The 21,430-nt window shown below is 42.2% G+C and overlaps 1 protein-coding gene across 9 annotated transcripts in view; it reads left to right on the plus strand.

Moving 5' to 3' along the window:
- Nucleotides 1-21,430, plus strand: part of TOP6BL (TOP6B like initiator of meiotic double strand breaks) — a 105,470-nt gene that overhangs the window by 59,959 nt on the left and 24,081 nt on the right. For 6 of the 9 annotated variants that reach the window (XM_055269428.2, XM_055269506.2, XM_055269262.2 and 3 more), the window contains 5 exons: nucleotides 380-574; nucleotides 10,716-10,867; nucleotides 12,904-13,050; nucleotides 18,825-18,946; nucleotides 19,749-19,859. In XM_055269428.2, the coding sequence (XP_055125403.1) occupies nucleotides 380-574; nucleotides 10,716-10,867; nucleotides 12,904-13,050; nucleotides 18,825-18,946; nucleotides 19,749-19,859 (727 nt within the window). Of the gene's footprint in view, nucleotides 1-379; nucleotides 576-10,715; nucleotides 10,868-12,903; nucleotides 13,051-18,824; nucleotides 18,947-19,748; nucleotides 19,860-21,430 lie in introns of all 9 variants that reach the window. The other 3 variants (XM_063643574.1, XM_055269351.2, XM_055269178.2) reach the window with 2 other exon arrangements.

Consider the following 21,430-nt stretch of genomic DNA (forward strand, 5'->3'; position numbering starts at 1 on the left):
GGAGTTTCACCATGTTGGCCAGGTTGGTCTTGAACTCCTGACCTCAAGTGATACACCCGCCTCAGCCTCCCAAAGTGCTGGGATTACAGGTGTGAGCCACCATGCCTAGTCTAAAATGTTTTTTTAAAAAGAGAAACTAAGAAGCATCCATTAGTGGCAGCAAAAGCAGGAGCCATGATATCTCTGAAATGCCAGTTTTTCTACTGCTTCCATTGCTGTGATTCCCTGAGTGAGACATAAGTTATTTATTCCAACAAAACTGATATGGCAGGTTGTATGGTTGTACATATGCTAGAGGTTATAAAAATAATTTTGAATGTTCTTTTAAATAATTTCTTGAGGAAAAAATGTTAAATTTGACTTGTCTGTTTTCTGACAGTGGACCAAATTTTGGTACAATTGAATCACACTGCAGCAGAATTCACCCTGTGCTAGGACATCCAGTAATGCTTTTCATCCCTGAAGACGTGGCCGGCATGGACTTGTTGGGAGAACTGATACTGACTCCAGCAGCCGCACTGTGCCCCAGCCCAAAGATTTCTTCCAACAAGCTTAACAGGATTTCTTCAGTTTCCATATCCTTTTGATGAAAAGTTCCATCCAGTTATCTTTGAAATGGGTTTTTATATCCCAGTTTTAGGAAAGCCTTTAATAGGTGAATTCTGCATCTACAAATATGTATGATTTGTATAAAAACTTATAATCTAATGTGAAAGCCAAGCTTGAAAATTTTGCCAGGGATCTGAAAACTGTAAAATGTGACACATGCCATGCATTTTTCATACAATCCAATATGACTGAAGCATGAAATGAACGGTGCACAAGGAAGAGATGGGGCTAGAAAAGTAGTCTGGAGTTGAATATGGTAGATCTTGAGTGCCATACTAAGGATTGTGAACTTTATTCTCTGTATAGTAAGAAACCATTAAATGTTTTGGGAGAAGTCTTTAGCAGCATTATAGAGTATGGATGGGAGACAGAAGTTAGTAATACTAAGTAAATAAGTAAGTGAACTGGATTAAAAATAATGAGTGCTTGACGGCTGGGCGCAGTGGCTTACACCTGTAATCCCAGCACTTTGGCAGGCTGAGGTGGGCAGATCACTTGACGTCAGGAGTTTGAGACCAGCCTGGCCAATATGGTGAAACCCTGTTTCTACTAAAAATACAAAAATTAGGCCGTTAGGCCGGGCGTGGTGGCTCACGCCTGTAATCCCAGCACTTTGGGAGGCTGAGGAGGACGGATCACAAGGTCAGGAGTTGGAGACCAGCCTGGTCAACATGGTGAAACCCCATCTCAGTAAATACAAAAATTAGCTGGGGATGGTGGCAGGTGCCTGTAATCCCAGCTACTCAGGAGGCTAAGGCAGGATAATCACTTGAACCCGGGAGGCAAAGGTTACAGTGAGCCGAGATCGTGGCTACTGCACTCCAGCGTGGGCAACAGAGTGAAATTCCGTCTCAAAAAAAAAAAAAAAAAAAAAAGCCAGGCGTGGTGGTGTACATCTGTAGTCCCATCTACTTGGGAGGTTGAGGCAAGAGAATCACTTGAACCTGGGAGGTGGAGGCTGCAGTGAGCCAAGAACACAACACTGCACTCCAGCCTGGGCGACAGAGCAAGACTCTGCCTCAGAAAAAAAAAAAAGAAAAAAAGATAACAATAATAATGAGTGCTTGAATCTAAAGTGTGGTAGGCATAGAAAGGCCAGACTTATCACCTGAATTAATCAACAAAATGTGGTAACCAGTTCATTATTAAGGTAGGGAGAGATTAGGGGCAGGAAACGTCTAAGGTTGATGTCAGATTTCTATGTCTAGAATAGGCAAATACAGAGAGACAGAAAGTTGATGGAGGAGCTTTTTTTTTTTTTTTTTTTTTTTTTGGAGACAAGGTCTGGCTCTGTTGCCCAGGCCGGAGTGCAGTGACACAGTCTTGGCTCACTGCAACCTCCGCTTCCCGGACTCAAACCATCCTCCCACCTCAGCCTCCTAGAGACCACAGGCGCATGCCACCATGCCCAGCTAATTTTTGCATTTTTGGTAGAGACAGAGTTTCACCATGTTGCCCAGGCTGGTCTCAAACTCCTGGACTCAAGCGATCCACCAGCCTCGGCCTCCCAAAGTGCTGGGATTACAGGCATGAGCCACTGTGCTCGGCCTGGAGGGGCTTCTTTTCAGAGTAATGAAAATGTTCTAAAATTGATGGTGGTGGTGATTGCACAACTCTTTGAATATTCTAAAATCCATTTTATTACACATTTAAAATGAGTGAATTGCATGGTATGTGAATTGTATCTCAATAAAGCTATTTAAAAATATTTCCAGTTTCATCCAACATGGCACATGGATACATATGTAACAAACCTGCACATTGTGCACATGTACCCTAAAACCCTAAAGTATAATAAAAAAAAAAAAGAAAAAAAAATAAAAATAAAAATATTTCCATGAATAACTGACAGAATAATGATACTTTCACCAAGATAAAAAAATATTAATAGCAGATTTAGGGGATAAAGAAGATGAGTTTGACATTAAACATGTTGAGTTTATGGTGCCTCAAGACATCTTTTGAACATAGTAAGGAGCTATATAGGAATTTGGTCTGGAACTTGGAAATGGTCAGATTTAGAGATACAGAATTTTAGAGTCTCAGTTTCCTCCATAGGTAAGAGTCGTATAGTGCTGTGTTTAGAGCATGGCACAGGAGTGTAAATGTTGAATTCACTACTAATTAGCTGTGGGACTCTAGGCAACTTACTTAACCAGCCTACGCCCTTACTTCCTCTGCTTTAAAATGAGGATGATACTTATCTCATAGATTTAGTTTCCCTTGCAAAAATTGGTTTTCTGTTCTTTTGGGGTTTGTTTGCTTGTTTTAGAATTAAGTATAATAATCCATGTGAAGCTCCTAGCATATAATGAGTACTCAATAATACTAATAATTGTTATTGTCATATGATTGAAGCTGTAGGAGTAAATGAAGTTATAGAAAAGTATAAACAATGAGAACAGGCCAGACGCAGTGGCTCATGCCTGTAATCCCAGCACTTTGGGAGGCCGAAGCTGGCGGAGCACTTGAGGTCAGGAGTTTGAGACCAGCATGGCCAACATGGCAAAACCCTGTCTCTATTAAAAATACAAAAATTAGCCGAGCGTGGTGGTGCATGACTGTAGTCCCAGCTACTTGGGAGACTGAGACAGGAGAATTACTTGAACCTGGGAGGCAGAGGTTGCAGTGAGCTGATATCACACCACTGCATTCCAGCCTGGGCGACAGAGCAAGACTCTGTCTCAAAACAAAAAAGAGAGAGAACAGAAGAGGCGTGGTATGATAGATGTCAGCTATCTGATGTTGCGTATCAGATATCAAAAGATACCATAGTATCTTTTAGGGAAGAGGAGGGAGCAGGGTAGTGATGAAGACTATGCTTGGACATTTTCTATTTTAAAACATGCTTTTTCTTTAGATAGTACAGAACAGTATAAAATTAATAAGTTTCTTCTTCCTCCTCATTCCATCGTCTAGAAGTAATAAGACAAACAAATTGTCTGTCCTCTTGGGGAAAATTTAACAGATAGATATTAGGTAGTGATAAGTGCAGTGGAGATAAATAGAACAAAGTAATAGAGAATGATGGAGACGTTATTTTAAATATGGTCAGTGAAGCCTCTAAGGAGATGATGTTTTAAAAAAGAGAGAGAGCTGGCCGGGCGTGGTGGGCTCACGCCTGTAATCCCAGCACTTTGGGAGGCCGAGGTGGGCGGATCACGAAGTCAGGAGATCGAGACCATCCTGGCTGACACGGTGAAACCCCGTCTCTACTAAAAATACAAAAAATTAGCCGGGCGAGGTGGCGGGCACCTGTAGTCCCAGCTACTCTGGAGGCTGAGGCAGGAGAATGGCGTGAACCCCGGGGGGTGGAGCCTGCAGTGAGCCGAGATCGCACCACTGTACTCCAGCCTGGGCGACAGAGCGAGACTCCATCTCAAAAAAATAAATAAAAATAAAATAAATAAAAAAGAGAGCTAGCTATGAAAATTCTGGTGAGATTTTACTTTCTGAAAGTGGCAAACTTGATAATTTAGACTAACCTTCTCACTGAAGGCAAAGGCTGGATGAAATATTAAAACATCATAAAAGCAGGCTGGGCGTGGTGGCTCACGCCTGTAATCCCAGCACTTTGGGAGGCCAAGGTGGGTGGATCACCTGAGGTCAGGAGTTCGAGACCAGCCTGACCAACATGGAGAAACCCTATCTCTACTAAAAATACAAAATTAACCAGGCATGGTGGTGCACGTCTGTAATCCCAGCTACTCAGGAGGCTGAGACAGGAGAATCTCTTGAACCTGGGAGGCAGTGGTTGTGGTGAGCAGAGATCGCGCCATTGCACTCCAGCCTGGGCAACAAGAGCGAAACTCCAGCTCAACAAACAAACAAACAAATCATAAAAGCATCAAAGAGCTAGTGAAGAGGAGTTTCTGTGCCATGATTTAGGAGAGGTTTGAATTACAGAGAACTGAGCCTAGCATTGGGGGATGCTTTTGCCCTGGAGTAGTTTGCCAATTAGAGCAAGCAGTTGAGAGGCTAAGATGTATTAATACTTCTAAATCAATGCAGGACAAGAAGGCCAAAGAATCCAGGACCTGCTGAGCTTGGGAGCGCTGCTAAAAACACCTCTTGCCTTGGGCAAGGGATAACTAGATGGCTATATTTTAAGGAGTAAGGTGAACCTGAAATAAATCACTCTTCACATGGACTGTACATGCTTTTTGGTCATCTAGGCAGGCCAGAAAATCTTAAACTTTGAAATTGGATTAGGATGATTTTAGATTTGTTAGTTCTAGATGTCTTATAGAAGCAAACAAAAATTTCTAGAGGAAAATAACTGCATCCTATGTTCCCAATTATTTAACACTTTTTCAAATACAGTGTCCCATGGTGCATATGCACACACACATGCACAGTCACAAATAACCAGGTGTAAGAAAGGACAAGATAATATGAACAAGAGCTAGCAAAAATAAAGTCACAGAAACACCCACTGGGACTCCAGATACTGGTGATATCAGATATTGACTTTAAAAAGTTATGCTTAGCTGGGTGTGGTGGTTCACACCTGTAATCTCAGCACTTTGGAAGGCTGAAGCAGGAGGATCGCTTGAGCCTGCAAGTTCGAGATCAGCCTGGGAAACACAGTAAGACCCCCATCTCTATACAAGTTACCTGAGCATGCGTGGTGCATGCCTGTGGTCCCACCTACTCAGGAGGCTGAAGTGGGAAGATTGCTTGAGCACAGGAGCTCAAGACTGCAGTGAGCCATGATCGTGCCACTGCCCTTCAGCCTGGGTGATATGAGACCTGTTTAAAAAAAAGATAAAATGAAAAATTATGCTTACTAAGTTTATGAAAATGAAAGCAAAGTTTGAAAATTTTACTAGAAAACTGAAACTGTAAAATATGAAATAACTTTTAACAAGAACAAAACAGAAATGGTAGAATCAAGAAATATAATAACCAATGTTGAATAAAATTTAGTACACAGGTTTAACAGCAGATTAAGTACAACTTAAGTGAATTCGTAAACTAAAAGCTAAAGATAGCAAGAACTTAGCAAAAATAAAGCAAAGAGAGACAAGTCATGGAAAATACAGAAGAGAGGGGTTAACAGAGTAAAGAGTAAAACTGTCTAATGTATATTTAATTGATGTCCAAAAAGAGAATAGAGAAGAGAAAACGGGGCAGAAACAATATTTAAAGAGTTAATGGCTGAAACAACTGAGACAGATTGTGTGTGTGTGTGTGTGTGTGTGTGTGTGATGGAGTCTCGCTCTGTTGCCCAGGCTGGAGTGCAGTGGTGCGATCTGGACTCACTGCAAGCTCCGCCTCCCGGGTTCACGCCATTCTCCTGCCTCAGCCTCCCAACTAGCTGGGACTACAGGCGCCTGCCACCACGCCCAGCTAATTTTTTGTATTTTTAGTAGAGACGGGGTTTCACTGTGTTCGCCAGGATGGCTGAGACAGATTTAAGAACAGAATAATCAAGCAGTATAAATAAAAAAGATTTCTACACCTAAAGAGATGAAAAACAGAGAAAAATCTTAAAATCAGTCAGGAGGACAAATCATCTTTAAAAGATAAATTAACAGTTGACTTCCCCATACCAACAGAAGTCTAACACTATTAAACTAATAGTGTTAATGTCTTGAAATAAAATCATTACCAACCTAGAATTTCATATCCAATCCAAATATTCCTCAACATAAAAGGTAATAAACTTACCTGTATATTATGTTAAAATTATAATCTATGTAACAAGAAGAATTAATTCAACAGACTTTAGAACATGGTGTTTTGACTATACGTTCTTAGCAGGATATACTCTAAGGATGAAATGGAAGTCCAAAGACCTCTTAAAATTTATTCAGTGGCATGATTGTTAGTAATAATATTGGTATTTTATATTGGAATTATTGTATGCATACTTATGATAAATAATTATGTTAACAATGTTAGGAACCAAAGTTTTTAGCATCAGATAGAAGATATGTGAGTGTAAATTCAGAGAAATAACTTTTTTAAAGGGGTCTCACTCTGTTGCCCAGGCTAAAGCACAGTGGTGCGATCATAGCTCACTGCAACCTCGAACTTCTGGGGTTAAGCAATCCTCCTACCTCAGCCTCTCCTGAGTAGCTGGGACTACAGGCATGCACCATCATGCCTGGCTAACTTTTTTATTTTTATTTTTTGTAGAGACAGGGTCTCACCCCCAAGTTTCCAAATTTAATGAAAACTATAAACCTGCAGATTCATGATCAATGAACCCTAAGTGTAAGAAATATGAAGAAAATTATACCAAGTCACATCATAATCAAAGTATTTGAAGCCAGCAATAAAAAAATCTTAAAAGCAGCTGGAGATAAAAAAGACACATTATCTGTAGAGGAACAAAATAATTATGGCAGATTTCTCACTGGAAACAGTGTTAGCTAGAAGAAAGTGGGGTAACATCTTTATAAAGTACTGAGAGAAAAAAGGCAAAATGAAGAATTTTTCAGACATAGAAAAGGTGAAAGAATTTATCACCAGAAGACCTGTATTATAAGAAATGTTAACAGAAATCTTTTAGGTAGAAGAAAAATGTTGCCAGGTGGAATTCTGGATCTACCCAAAAAAGGAAGAGCACTGGAAGTGGTGGCTCTGCCGGTAGATACAAAATACTTTTGTCCTTTTAAAAACACAAAATATCCTTCTTGAGTATATAAACCAAAAAGTATCCAAGATAGGTCTCAATCAGTTTAAAAGTTTATTTTGCCAAGGTTAAGGATGTTCCTCAGAGACAGGTCTGTGCCTTTCTCTAAAGATGGTTTTGAGGTCTTCAGTATTTAAAGGGGAAATGCAGGCTGGAGGGGAAAGAGGGAGGGGATGATCACATTATTGAATCCATATGTTACAAGAGAAAAGGAGCAAGTAGGGGAATAGTCAATTATGTATTTGTCTTGTGCTCAGTAAATTGGCCCTTTATATAATAGAAGGTGAACATAAGAGTAGCTACCTGTAGAGGTATTTAACCCTTTATCTGTAGTTACCTGCTTAGGAACAAAAGGAGAGGCAGCTTCTTGCATGACTCAGCTTTCAGCTAAATTATTTCCTTTTGGCATAGTGATTTGGGGTCTTGAGTTTTAATTTTCCTTTCGCAAGTACCTTACCAGAAAAAAAAAAATCTTTAAAAAACAAGTCTTGAAGTCCCTCCCTTCAGGACTCCAATTACACATTCCTGAATTAGGCCACCTAAAGTTATCCTGCAGTTCACTGAGGCTTTATTCATTTATGTAGAGACAGGGTCTTGCTGTTTCCCAGGCTGGAGTGCAGTGGCTTGATTTAGCTCACTACAGCCTTGAACTCCTAAGCTCATGTGACCTTCCCACTTCAGCCTCCTGAGTGGCTAGGACTACAGGTGCACACCACCACACCTGGCTAATTTTTTATGTATGTGTGTGTGACATGTCTTGCTATCATTTTCTATATTCTTCATATTTCTTTTTTTTGAGACGGAGTCTCACTCTGTTGCCCAGGCTGGAGTGCAGTGGTGTGATCTCAGCTTACTGCAACCTCTGCCTCCTGAGTTCAATCAGGCCCCTGAAATGATTTCTGTCTGTACCATTTCAGCCTCCCGAGTAGCTGGGACTACAGGTGCTCACCACCACGGTGAGATCATTTTTGTATTTTTAATAGAGACGGGGTTTTGCCATGTTGGCCAGGCTGGTCTCAAACTCCTGACCTCAGGTGATCCACCCGCCTTGGCCTCCCAAAGTGCTGGGACTACAGGCATGAGCTACTGCGCCCGGCCTGTACTCTTCATATTTCTTATGCTTAGGGTTCATTGATCATGGATCTGCAAAAATATAATGTATAAGGTTTATAACATCTATGGAAGTAAAACGTGTGACAATAGCACAAAGGCCAAGAGGAGAGAAGTGGAAGTATATTGTTGGATTCTTAGACTATATATGAATTGTTATAATATCAGTTGAAGGTGGACTGTGATAAGTTAAAGTTGTATACTAATAAAGCCTGGCAATCCCTAGTTTAATGCAACAGTTATAACTAATAACTTAAAAAAGAGATAAAATGGAATTCCTGGAAGGCATGGTGGCTCTCACCTGTAGTCCCAATTACCTTGGAGGCTGATGCAGAGAGAGGCTCGCTTGAGCACAGGAATTTGAGGCTGCAGTGAGCTATGATCACATCATTGCACTCCAATCTGAGCAACAGAATGAGACCCTGTCTCTTAAAAAAGGGGGGTGGGGAGAGAGAGAAAACACTTTTTAAAATGTAAAAAATAATTTCTAATCCAAAAATAGAAAAGAGGAAAAAGGAAACAAAGAATACAAGCAACAAATGGAAAAGAGATAAGATGATGGATTTAAACCCAACTATAGCTATATTCATATTACATGTAAATGATTTAAATAACCCAATTATAAGACAACTGCACATCTTGGCTCTTCAAACACTCCCCTCTTATTCTGAGTTTGCATCTTTTTTTTTTTTTTTTTTTTTTGAGACGGAGTCTGGCTGTGTCGCCCAGGCTGGAGTGCAGTGGCGCAGTCTTGGCTCACTGTAAGCTCTGCCTCCCGGGTTCACGCCATTCTCCTGGCTCAGCCTCCCTAGTAGCTGGGACTACAGGCGCCCGCCACTACGCCTGGCTAATTTTTTGTATTTTTAGTAGAGACAGGGTTTCACCGTGTTAGCCAGGATGGTCTCGATCTCCTGACCTCGTGATCCACCCACCTCAGCCTCCCAAAGTGCTGGGATTATAGGCATGAGCCACCGCGCCTTGCCCTGAGTTTGCATCTTAAAATCCTCTTGCCCTAAACAGTGAGTCAGCCTTAGTTCATGTGCTAATGCCTTCTGAGATTTGTGAGGGAGACTTCATTTATGGGTATAAAGCCTTTCCATAATGCCTCAGTGCCCACTGGGTAGGAATTTTAATCTTCACAATACCTTGTGTTTACCTCGTAAGAAAGAGGATGAAAATGAAGAAAGATAAAGTACACATTCTGGTCTCTGGCCTTGGTTCAGTGGACCAGAAAGGTTAAACAGTGGTTCTTAATGGGGTAATTTTGTCCTTAAAGGACATTTGACAATGTCTGGAAATATTTTTTTATTGTCATGGAGGGGGTAATGTGAGGAAGGGTGCTACTGGCATTTGGTGGCTAGAGGCTAGGGATGCTGCTAAACATCCTATGGTGCACAGGACTGCCCACCACAGTGAAGAATTATCTGGCCCAAAGAAACCCTGGCTTACAGATAGGGTGAGAGTGGGAATGGGAAGTTCAGAGATAGAAACCATTTCAGGGGCATGCCTTCCTTTGTTTTAGATAATAGGTTTGGAGACGATCAGAGGAAGTTTCCTTCTCAATCTGAGTATACTCAAATACTTCCTAGAAAATATTCTCTTGTATATACTTCTAGCATGTATCACATTGTATTGGCTTTTATGTCTGTCTCCCATGCTGTAAATATGATAAACTTGAGGACAGGTATTATCTGGATATTCGTCTTTGTACCCCAAGAACTTAGAACTTAAAACAATGTTAACCTGTGGTACCTTTCAAATCTATGATCATGTGAACCAGATGAATAAACTGTCTTAATATTATATCTGTAGCTCACACTTATTAAACCCAGAATAAATTTCTGGGGATCCTAGTGGATCTGTCTCTGGTGCCTCACATCTGTCTTCAGTGTGGAAAAGACTTAATATGTAACTGCATAGGCTGAGCATGGTGGCTCACACCTGTAATCCCAGCACTTTGGGAGGCCGAGGTGGGCAGATCACGAGGTCAAGAGATCGAGACCATCCTGGCCAACATGATGAAACCCCGTCTCTACTAAAAATACAGAAATTAGCTAGGCATGGTGGCATGCACCTGTAATCCCAGCTACTTGGGAGGCTGAGGCAGGAGAATCACTTGAACCCGGGAGGTGGAGGTTGCAGTGAGCTGAGATGGCGCCATTGCACTCCAGCCTGGGTGACAGAGCGAGACTCCATCTCAAAAAAAAGACAAAAAAGCAAAAAAACAACAAAAAAGTAACTGCATAGCACATTTATGGGAGTGTAAACCAGGTCAGTGTTATGTTTGTTTTTTATACAAGTGAATACATAGCCATAAGATACTAAAATTTGACAGTTTTCTTTAGCAACTACACATATTTCTATATGGACCTTTGGGTCTGCCTCTGATATTGTCAACTTGGGAGCAGCCAATGACTACTTTCTTCAAAGATACCTCTTCTTTAATTGACTGGAAAAAATACCATTTGTGTATGATACCCAATTTGGATCTCAATTTGGATAGAGGTATATCCTCCCTCTTTCTGCACAGGAATTAAGAAACTTGAAGAATATTAGAGAAATGAAATGTGAATAGAATGTGTATATAAAAATATGACCAGAGATCTGATGGCCCAGGTTGGGGTTTAGGGGTCGGGGTCTGGCCAAATGTGAGAGACCACTTGAAGTGAGGCAAACAGGTGTCAAACAGGGAAAGCTCTTTCAGAGCTTGTTTTGGCATTGCATGGTTTTTTTTTGTTTGTTTTTGTTTTGTTTGTTTTGCTTTGTTTTGAGACAGAGTCTTGCTGTGTTGCCCAGGCTGGAGTGCAGTGGTACGATCTTGGCTGGCTGCAACCTCCACCTCCCGGGTTCAGGTGATCCTCCTGCCTCACCCTTCCGAGTAGTTGGGATTACAGGTGCCCGCCACCATGCCTGGCTAATGGTTTTTTGTATTTTTGGTAGAGACGGAGTTTCCCCATGTTGGCCAGGCTGGTCTTGAACTCCTGACCTCAAGTGGCCCACCCGCCTCAGCCTCTCAAAGTGCTGGTATTACAGGTGTAAGCCACCGCGCCCGGCCTGGCATTGCATGTTGATACTGGTTCTCCTCTTACTTCCTCTGCTGCCTCCTCTATTCCTGGTCCTTCTGTTAGATACTTGTTCAGAGGATTTCTAATGTACCTAATCTGTCAACTCTGGGCCTTCACAAAGGTGAGTAAGGGAGCAATGATACCTCTGAACTACTGTGGAAGAGAAATGCTTCATAATGAACTGAGAAAATCCACATAAAATTCCTTAGAAAAAATTAAAACACATACAAATGCAAGATGTAATAGTATAGGCCTAGGAAGCTGGCTGTAATATTCACGTAAGCTCTAACCACACCAGCTTTGGGTGAATCATGCTAAAAGCTGGAGGTTAATAACTGAGCTAATAAAACTGGGAAATTGGAGTATGCGACCATGGGCTGATATCTAGGAGGGGTTGCAGTTTTGAGATTGACTGTTCTAACTAGAATCCTTTGAAATTTAGAAGGTAGTCTGGTCGTCTGGCTCCTGAGGAAGATGACCAGTAGGGAAGAGGTATTCTGTGGCTATGACTGGTATGAGAAGATTGAAGCCTACTGGGATGGGGCAGTATCTTAGAGGAAATGATAGACTCCACCGATTTCGAATAGAGATATGACTGGTGAATTTCTAGGGATCTCCATACCTCCTTTTCTCTTTCATTTTGGTTTTTGGGCTTTGCTGATTTAGTTTTTTGCCAATTCACGGTCCTGAACTTTCTCAGTTAACTTTGGAAATGAATAACATAGAAAATGTCCTCTCATCTCCCTCCCTTATTACTCTAAAGGACAGAACCAAGATCCACATGGAGGTACTTCTCTACATGGATCTGAAATATAGGACTACCCTGATTGTATTCTAAAGGATCCAGGTGCTAGAAAGTGACCACTGGGCAATGGATTACATTTGGGGATACAAATACATAGTATTGGGTCTAAGAGCACAGATTTTTTAGTCAGTCTGGCAAAATCTAGAACTCAGTTCCACCACTTACTGGCTCACGATGGACGAGGTATTTAACCTATCTGTGCCTCTTTTCTTATCTGTAAAAGGGCATAAGAATAGGTCCTATCCGATACTGTTGTTGTGAAGTCTAAATGTTGAAATAGTACATAAGCATTTGATGCAGTACCTGGCATGTAACACAAATTAGCTGTTGTCATTACACTCAGGTGAATCTAACCTCTTACCAGCCATACCTGCCTTAGAAAGTTGTACAAGGAATCAGTGAATTTATTGTGTAGTGCCTCTCAGTAATGTAAAGGAGTGCTGTTTGGTTTGCATTTTACACACCTAGTTACTATTTTAATGTTCTTTCTGTGAGTCATGATTTGCTTCCATCATGTGGATAGAGAAACAGGTTCAGGAGGGTAAATGAGTGTTCTAATTTAGATCTCCTATTCTCAGATCCTTCTTTGTTCAGAATACAGGTTCTGTAGTCACTTTGTATTTCGAGGGCTTTACTTATCTTGGAAATTCGTGTAATATCTTGTCCTCTAGATTTGGTGCTTCCAGATGTGAGTTATCAGGTAGAATCCAGTGAGGGGGATCAGTCTCAGAATATGGACCCTCAAGGACAAACTCTGCTGCTTTTTCTCTTTGTGGATTTCCACAGTGCATTTCCAGTCCAGCAAATGGAAATCTGGGGTAAGTATAAGAGAATGGGGTTGCCAGCTGGGGTGTGCCAAATGCTAAGACAGAGGGAAATTTTGTGTAATGCACACATCTAAATTAGATATATTTCTGTAGAATAAAGAAGTTCAGTGAAAAACCTTGCTTAATAAAATGAATATATCCTATAGAAAAGATTCATATATTGATGCATCGCTTAAATGATGACATTTCTAGATCTGGTTGGCCAGAAATCAACAGACACTTCATATATTGCTCCCTAGGGATCAGCGGTTCTCAATGTTAACCGCACAATATATTACCTGGAGAGCATCTAAAATACTCACTCCCCAGAGATTCTGATTTCCAGATGGACTGAGGTGGGGCTCAGGGCTCAGTATGTTTTAAAAATTTTTTTATTTTTAGAGATGCTCTGTCGTCCAGGCTGGAGTGCAGTTGTGCGAGCATAGCTCAATGCAACATCAAACTCCTGGGCTCAAGTGATCCTCCTGCTTCAGCCTCCCAAGTAGCTGGGCCTACAGATGCATGCCACCGCACCTGGATAACTTTTTAATTGTTTTTTGTATTATTATTTTTTGTATGGAGGTCTTGCTTTGTTGCCCAGGCTGTTCTCAAACTCCTGGCTTCAAGTAATCTTCCTTCCTCGGCATCCCCAAGTGCTTGTCGGTATGTTTTTAAAGTTTCTCAGGCTGGGTGCGGTGGCTCATGCCTGTAATCTCAGCATTTTGGGAGGTCAAAGTGGGTGGATCACTTGCAGCCAGGAGTTCAAGGCCAGCCTAGCTAAGACGACGAAACCCCGCTTCTACTAAAAATACAAAAATTAGCTGGCATGGTGGCGGCTTCTTGTAATCCCAGCTATTCGGGAGGCTGAGGCAGGAGAATCTCTTGAACCCAGGAGGCAGAGGTTGCAGTGAGCCGAGATTGTACCACTGCACTTCAGCCTGGACAAGAGATTGAGATGCTGTCTCAAAAAATAAAATAAAATAAAATCACTTCTCAGGTGATTCTGATGTATAGCAAGGCTGGGAACTTTTCATCATCATGCTGCCTTTCCAGGTGGATTAAAAAATGCACACCTGTTCTTATTCAGGTATGCAACAGGGAACCTTTGGTGTTTATCTGCTAGATGGGTGATAATTTGTTATCAATCAGAAAGGTTATCTATGATAGAGATAAAACAGTGGTTTCATTTTCTGGTCCATGAAACCCATGCATCAGAATCACTGGATGATGATGATGATGATGATGATGATGATGTTGATTATTTTTGAGACAGAGTCTCCCTCTGTCGCCCAGGCTGGAGTGCCATGGCGCAATCTTGACTCACTGCAACCTCCACCTCCCGGGTTTAAGCGATTTTCCTGCCTCAGCCTCCTGAGTAGCTGGAATTACAGGCACACACCACCACGCCTGGCTAATTTTTGTATTTTTAGTAGAGATGGGGTTTCACTATGTTGGTCAGGCTGGTCTCGAACTCCTGACCTCGTGATCTACTCACCTCAGCCCCCCAAAGTACTGGGATTACAGGTGTGAGCCACCACACCCGGCCATGATTATTAGTTTTGTAGAGACAAGTTCTGAACTCCTGGGCTCAAGTGATCCTCCCACCTCGGCCTCCCAAAGTGCTGGGATTACAGGCATGAGCACTCACACTGGCCTCAAGTGATTCTTAAATAGAGTAAAATTTGAAAACCACTGAGCATGAGCAGGAGTTGGCTTCTGCTTTTTAATCCAATAAACCCTGGGACATAAATTTAAGTGTTTCTCAATGCCCTCCTAATCTTTGAGGAAAGTTACGAGGAGAAGGGGAGCTTATACAAATTTGGGGAAAGGTTCGTAAGCCTCCCTTCTGGTGCTTCTGATATGTCTCTGTTCTCCTTTTTCTACGGGCCAATGTGTTTTCATGGGACTCTATTCTCCAGGCACTCTAGTGCTATTTGGTGTGGCCCTGCTCCTACTGAGTCATAAGAAAAAAGAGACTGCTTACAACACCAGATCAAAAGAGCTCATGTTGACTGCTGTCAATTATTTATTGAACAAACCATTGTTGGCTGTGGTATTCGTCCTGCTACCTTCCTTCTGAGCCTCTCAGAAGTAAGATAAGGCAAATTTTTCCCTGCCTTTTCCCAACATGTGCTGTACACACTGTAGGAGAGAAGCACTGTTTACTGGGGCTTTGGCTTGTAGCTCTTTATTTGAGGAGCTAGTGGTCTTTGGTGCGCTGCCATGCTGATGATTAATGCCAGGGGAATGGAAAATAGAAGATACCTAAACTAATGTGAGGTTTCCTAGGGCTGTTTCCTGTGGCTTATGCTCACATAGACAGAGGCTGGTAAGAGCAGCAGCTTATTATTGTGGAAAAGACATCAGGGTAGAATCAAGAGACAGAGACCTGGGTTTAATTTTAGCACTGATACCAACTTCCTCAATGATTTTTGGGAAGCATGTCACGTAAATCTGAGCCTCTCTTTTCATATCTTTAACATGAGATTGTTAGGCTAGGCCCCATCAAAGGCCCCTCCAGGTCTAAAACCCTCTTAAGACTTAAGATCTGCTACCTTCTGGCAGGCTTTTTTTAAGGTCTGCCAGAAGGTAATCCTCAGATAATGCAAGCCTGGTATGATAACATGTTCTGAGCCCTAGAGAACATTCCTTAAGAACTCAGATTCCTCAGAAACACAGTATTATCATTCCTGAACTACTGTGATAATTTGTACATTTCTGTTTAGCTTGACTCTGAAGGCCTGCAGTATCTCAGTTGTTGTACTCAGTATTGGATTTAAAAGAAATTCATCAATGTATTAGTAAACACAGTAAGTCACATCTCACACATCTGCTAATTTAAGACTAGCCTCTGAAGAAGATGCACAGTGAGGGGAGGTAGATACAGACATAGTGATAATTTTACCTTCTCTTCCCCCTTTTCTTTCTCATATCCTTAAAAGCTTTCTCTAGAGCCTCTTCTTTTAGGAAACAGATTGTTCAAAGTTAGTCTGTTTCCATGTGTCTTTAAGAAAATTACTTAATTGGCCTTATGGCCACCTACCTTGTCATGGTAACTTTTCTGTGATTAACTCATTTTTTTTTTCTTGTGACTAACTCATTATTTTCCCCAATGTCAAAAGCATTTGGTGGTCAAAAGTTTTAGGACTGAACTTAGACTCTTAAATTAAATGTCTGCTTTCAGAAGAGATCTGATTTCTTGAAACTATTCTTAAAACCAAACTATGGGCTAGGTGCAGTGGCTCACGCCTGTAATCCCAGCACTTTGGGAGGCCGAGGCGGGCGGATCATGAGGTCAGGAGATCGAGACCATCCTGGCTAACACAGTGAAACCCCGTCTCTACTAAAAAATACAAAAAAATTAGCTGGGCGTGGTGGAGGGCGCCTGTAGTCCCAGCTACTCGGGAGGCTGAGGCAGGAGAATGGCGTGAACCCCGGGGGCGGAGCCTGCAGTGAGCCAAGATCGCGCCACTGCACTCCAGCCTGGGTGACAGCGAAACTCCGTCTCAAAAAAAAAAAAAAAAAAAACCAAACTGTGGAAAATACCAATCTAGATGATATATTAACATAGCAATAGCAATATTTTGAAATTGTACAGTGTACATTTCAAAACACTTTATGGGCCAGGCACTGTGGCGTGGCACCTGTAATCTCAATACTTTGAGGGGCCAAAGCAGGAGGACTGCTTGAGCCCAGGAGTTCAAGACCAGCTTGGGCAACACAGCGAGACCTCATCTCTACATATAAAAATTTGCCCGGGCATGGTGGCTCACACCTGTAATCCCAGAACTTTGGGAGGCTGAGGTGGGCAGATCACACTGAGGTCAGGAGTTTGAGACCAGTCTGGCCAACATGGCGAAACTCCGTTTCTACTAAAAATACAAAAATTAGCTGGGTGTGGTGGCAGGTGCCTGTAATCCCAGCTACTCGGGAGGCTGAGGCAAGATAATCACTTGAATCCAGGAGGCGGAGGTTGCAGCGAGCCGAGATCACACATTGCACTCCAGCTTGGGCAACAAGAGCAAAACTCTGTCTGAGAAGAAAAAAAAAAAAAAAAATTGGCCAGGCTTGGTGGTGGTGCACACCTGTGGTCCCAGCTATTTGGGAGGCTGAGGTGGGAGGATCACTTGAGCCCCGGTGGTTGAGGCTGCAGTGAGCCGAGATCATGTCACTGCGCTCCAGGCTGGGCAACAACACCCACAAAACACTTCGTGTACATTATTGCAGTTTATCTACACAACATACCTGTGAGAGCAGGTGGTATAAAGCCATTTTCTATACTGAAGAAAAGATTTCATCACCACTAGTTGATGGCAGAATTGGCCCTAGAATCTATGTTCTCCCTGACTCCAGCTCCAGAATCCTTTTGAGCTTACCATATATTACCTTCCCTACCAGGAAAGCATCATGGTGCCTTGTGGTAGAAAATGTTCTTCTGGCTTGCATTTTTAATACAGTCCTGGAAAAAGCCAGCCAGTTTTAGGCTGCTTCATCATAGAATTCTGAACACTGAAAACAAAGAATAATCAAGAAGGATTTTCTCCAGGTGACCTGTAAATTTGGCTTCCTGTGCCTGCTACATCGGGATCATTAAATGGTGGCCTATTGTTTGATGGCATAATTTTTTTGCCTGTTGCTCTCACATGTTAACTTTTCTGAATGAGGCTGAGCAATGGTGCCTGTGGTTACTTTAACAGAGATAATCCCCCATTTAAAAGGACCTCATACCAACAGTTCTGTGTCATCTCTGTGAATTTTAACCTTTTCTTTACCACGGTACATCTGAAAGCACTGCCACAACAGTGATGTTCACATAGACGTAGAGTAGGGTTAGACAAACCCTATAGGACCTTTGCTTCTCCCTTTCTCCCTTTCTCCCTTTCTCCTCTCCTTTGGGAGTCACTAGGATTGTTGTTTATAGTACATGGTATATATTTCTGCTATGAATTAAACAGGATCCCTTATTTGTTTCTTTAAAAAATAATGTCATTCTCCACCTTAATTTTCCTGAGCTTTCTTAGATGTATAAGTGGGCATTAGGTAGGTTTGTAAGTTGCTGGGAGATTTTGTCTAAAAAAAGATAATTATTTGTGGATATGTAGAGGTCTCTTCTTCCAAGAGGCATCTTTCCCACTCCCAGTCCTGACTCAGAGCACACGAACAGCAATCTTGAAGTAGTTATCCTTGCTCATGGTTAATCCTTGGATAATGCAAGCCTGATACCATGTTCTGAGCCCTACTGAACATTTCTTAAGAACTCGGATTCCTCAGAAACCAGTGTTATCATTCTTGAACTACTGTGATAATTTGTACACCTCTGTTTAGCTTAACTCTGAAGGCCTGCAGTATCTCAGTTGTTGTACTCAGTATTGGATTTAAAGGAAATTCATCAATGTATTAGTAAACAAGTGCCTGAAATCTTACACATCTGGTAATTTTTTTTTTTTTTTTTTTTGAGTCTCGCTCTGTCACCCAGGCTGGAACGCAGTGGTGCAATCTCCGCTCACTGCAAGCTCCGCCTCCCGTGTTCACGCCATTCTCCTGCCTCAGCCTCCCAAGTAGCTGGGACTACAGGTGCCCACCACTGTGCCCGGCTAATTTTTTGTATTTTTAATAGAGACGGGGTTTCACTGTGGTCTCGATCTCCTGACCTCGTGATCCGCCCGCCTCGGCCTCCCAAAGTGCTGGGATTACAGGCCACATCTGGTAATTTAAGACTAGCCTTTGAAGATGCACAGTGAGGGGAGGTAGATATAGTGATAATTTTACCTTCTCCCTCCCCTTAGGAGTCTATACTTTGCTCACAACTCATCTCAATGCCATCCTTGTGGACAGCCACAGTGTAGTGCAAAGTTCCATCCAATTCACTGTGGACAAGGTCTTGGAGCAACATCACCAGGCTGCCAAGGTAATAAGGAATTCACAGCCTCTTTTCTCCTATTCACTAAGAAAAAGATAGCAAGCATATATAGCAGGCAGGGCCCAGGAGCCTTTCCTCCCTTAATGCCCCTTCCTCTCCTCTTCTGTCACCTGGGTGATCTTGTAACACTGCATCTAGCCTACAACTCAAACTTTAGCTTAGATGGATCACTGTAACCAGCTTGCTTAGTCTTACCTCCTAGTAGGTGTGTTTGGGTAAATAGGGAAATAATTAATAGGGAAAAATGGCTGATAACACACCTCTTCCTTATCCGTATAATTCCCCTTCCCACATAGACTTCTGGAGCTTCTGCTTTGCTGTGTCTTACATTCTTCCCCCATTTTCCTAATTCTTCACACCACCGCTTTCTCTCCTTACCTGATTTTCTAAATCCATCCATCCTGTGTACTTTTGGTAACACATTTCTTACCTCATACGGCCCCCTTTTCAGGGAAAAAACAACCACACTAAGAGAGCAGAACTAAAAGCTTTTTTTTTTTTTTCCCCAAATAGTGTGTCTGTTTTCTTGACCAGTGTCCTATTGCTTGTCTTCTCTAAATGTGTCTGTGTCAGTAAGTCACCTCTGTGAAATGCGAGAACATTTTAAAATTTTATTTTAATTCCCTAAGTGTTATGATGTAAAAATATGTGAAGATCTCAGTAACTTTTGTTGATGGATAGGAAGAATTATTGAAATCCTGCTCTGATGGAAATGTGTGGGCCCTCTGGGATTCTCTAAACCACATCTTGGGATTCATGCAGTCTCCTCCTTACTTGTTATATTTCCCAGGCTCAGCAGAAACTACAGGCCTCACTCTCAGTGGCTGTGAACTCCATCATGAGTATTCTGACTGGAAGCACTAGGAGCAGCTTCCGAAAGATGTGTCTGCAGACCCTTCAAGTTAGTAGGAGATTGGGATTGGGGATGCTAAAAAGTGCCAGGGTTTTGGCTGGGTATGGTGGCTCATGCCTATAATCGCAGCACTTTGGGAGGCCAAGGTGGGAGGATTGCCTGAGCCCAGGAATTTGACACCAGCCTGGGCAACACAGAGAGACGCTGTCTCTACAAGTAATTAAAAAATCACCCAGGTGGGGTGGTGCACACCTGTGGTTCCAGCTCCTCAGGAGGCTGAGGTAGGAGGATCAACTGAGCTGGGATGTTGAGGCTGAGCCATGATCACGCCACTGTACTCCAGCCTGGGCAACAGAGTGAGACCTGTCTTTAAAAAAAAAAAAAAAAATGCCCAGGGCAGTGGCTCATGCCTGTAATCCCAGCACTTTGGGAGACCAAGGCAGGTGAATGACCTGAGGTCAGGAGTTTGAGACCAGCCTGGCCAACGTGGTGAAACCCTGTCTTTACTAAAAATACAAAATTAGCCAGGCGTGGTAGCAGTTGCATGTAATCTCAGCTACTCGGAAGACTGAGGCAGGAGAATTGCTGGAACCCGGGTTGGGGAGGTTTCTGTGAGCCGAGATCACCCCGTTGTACTCCAGCCCAGGTGACAACAGCGAGACTCCATCTCAAAAAAAAAAAAAAAAAAACCCAGGATTTTAATGACATTCTGCTGCTTATCTTTGTAAAATGTACAGTATTTTTAGAAACATTATTTTATTTGCTCCACTGTGATGCTACATAGTACCAGCCTTAAGAAATATTTGTTGAATAGTAGTATGTATACCATTTTACAAATCAGAAAACAAGTTATTTAAGATTTCTGCTTTCTTTAGGTCACACAGCTAGTTAAGAACAGAGCTAGGGCTGGGTGTGGTGGCTCACGCCTGTAATCCCAGCACTTTCGGAGGCCGAGGCGGGTGGATTGCTTGAGGTCAGGAGTTCACGACCAGCCTGACCAACATGGTGAAACCCCGTCTCTACTAAAAATACAAAAATCAGCCAGGCGTGGTGGTGCGCGCCTGTAGTCCCAGCTACTTAGGAGGCTGAGGCAGAATTGCTGAAACCCGGGAGGTGGAGGTTGCAGTGAGCCAAGATCACCCCACTGCGCTCCAGCCTGGGTGACAAAGTGAGATTCCATCTCAAAAAAGAAAAAAAAAAAAAAAAAGAACAGAACTAGGACTAGATCAGTGATTCCTAATCTAATTCCTTGTTGAAAAACGCTCTCATGGTGACAGAATACACTGGAAATAACTGAGCAACCTTACCTATTACGTTTATGTGGCAATATGGAATCAGAGGCTCAGGTTAAAATCCTGACTCATTTACTTATTATGTTTAGGCCTATAGTTCTGAGACTTGTCTACAAATTGGAAAAAGTAATAGTACCTCACAGAGTTATTATGAAGGTGAGAGCTAAATGTGTGCTATGGTCTGAATGTTTATATATCCCCAAAATTCATATGTTGAAATCCTAACCCCCGAACTGATAATATTAGGAGGTATGAGGCCTTTGAGAGGTGATTTAGGTCATTAGGCCCTCATGAATGGGATTAGTGCCTTTATTTTTATTTTGTTAT

This window comes from Symphalangus syndactylus, chromosome 1 (genome assembly GCF_028878055.3).
Source record: "Symphalangus syndactylus isolate Jambi chromosome 1, NHGRI_mSymSyn1-v2.1_pri, whole genome shotgun sequence".
NCBI classification, from domain to species: Eukaryota; Metazoa; Chordata; class Mammalia; order Primates; family Hylobatidae; genus Symphalangus; species Symphalangus syndactylus.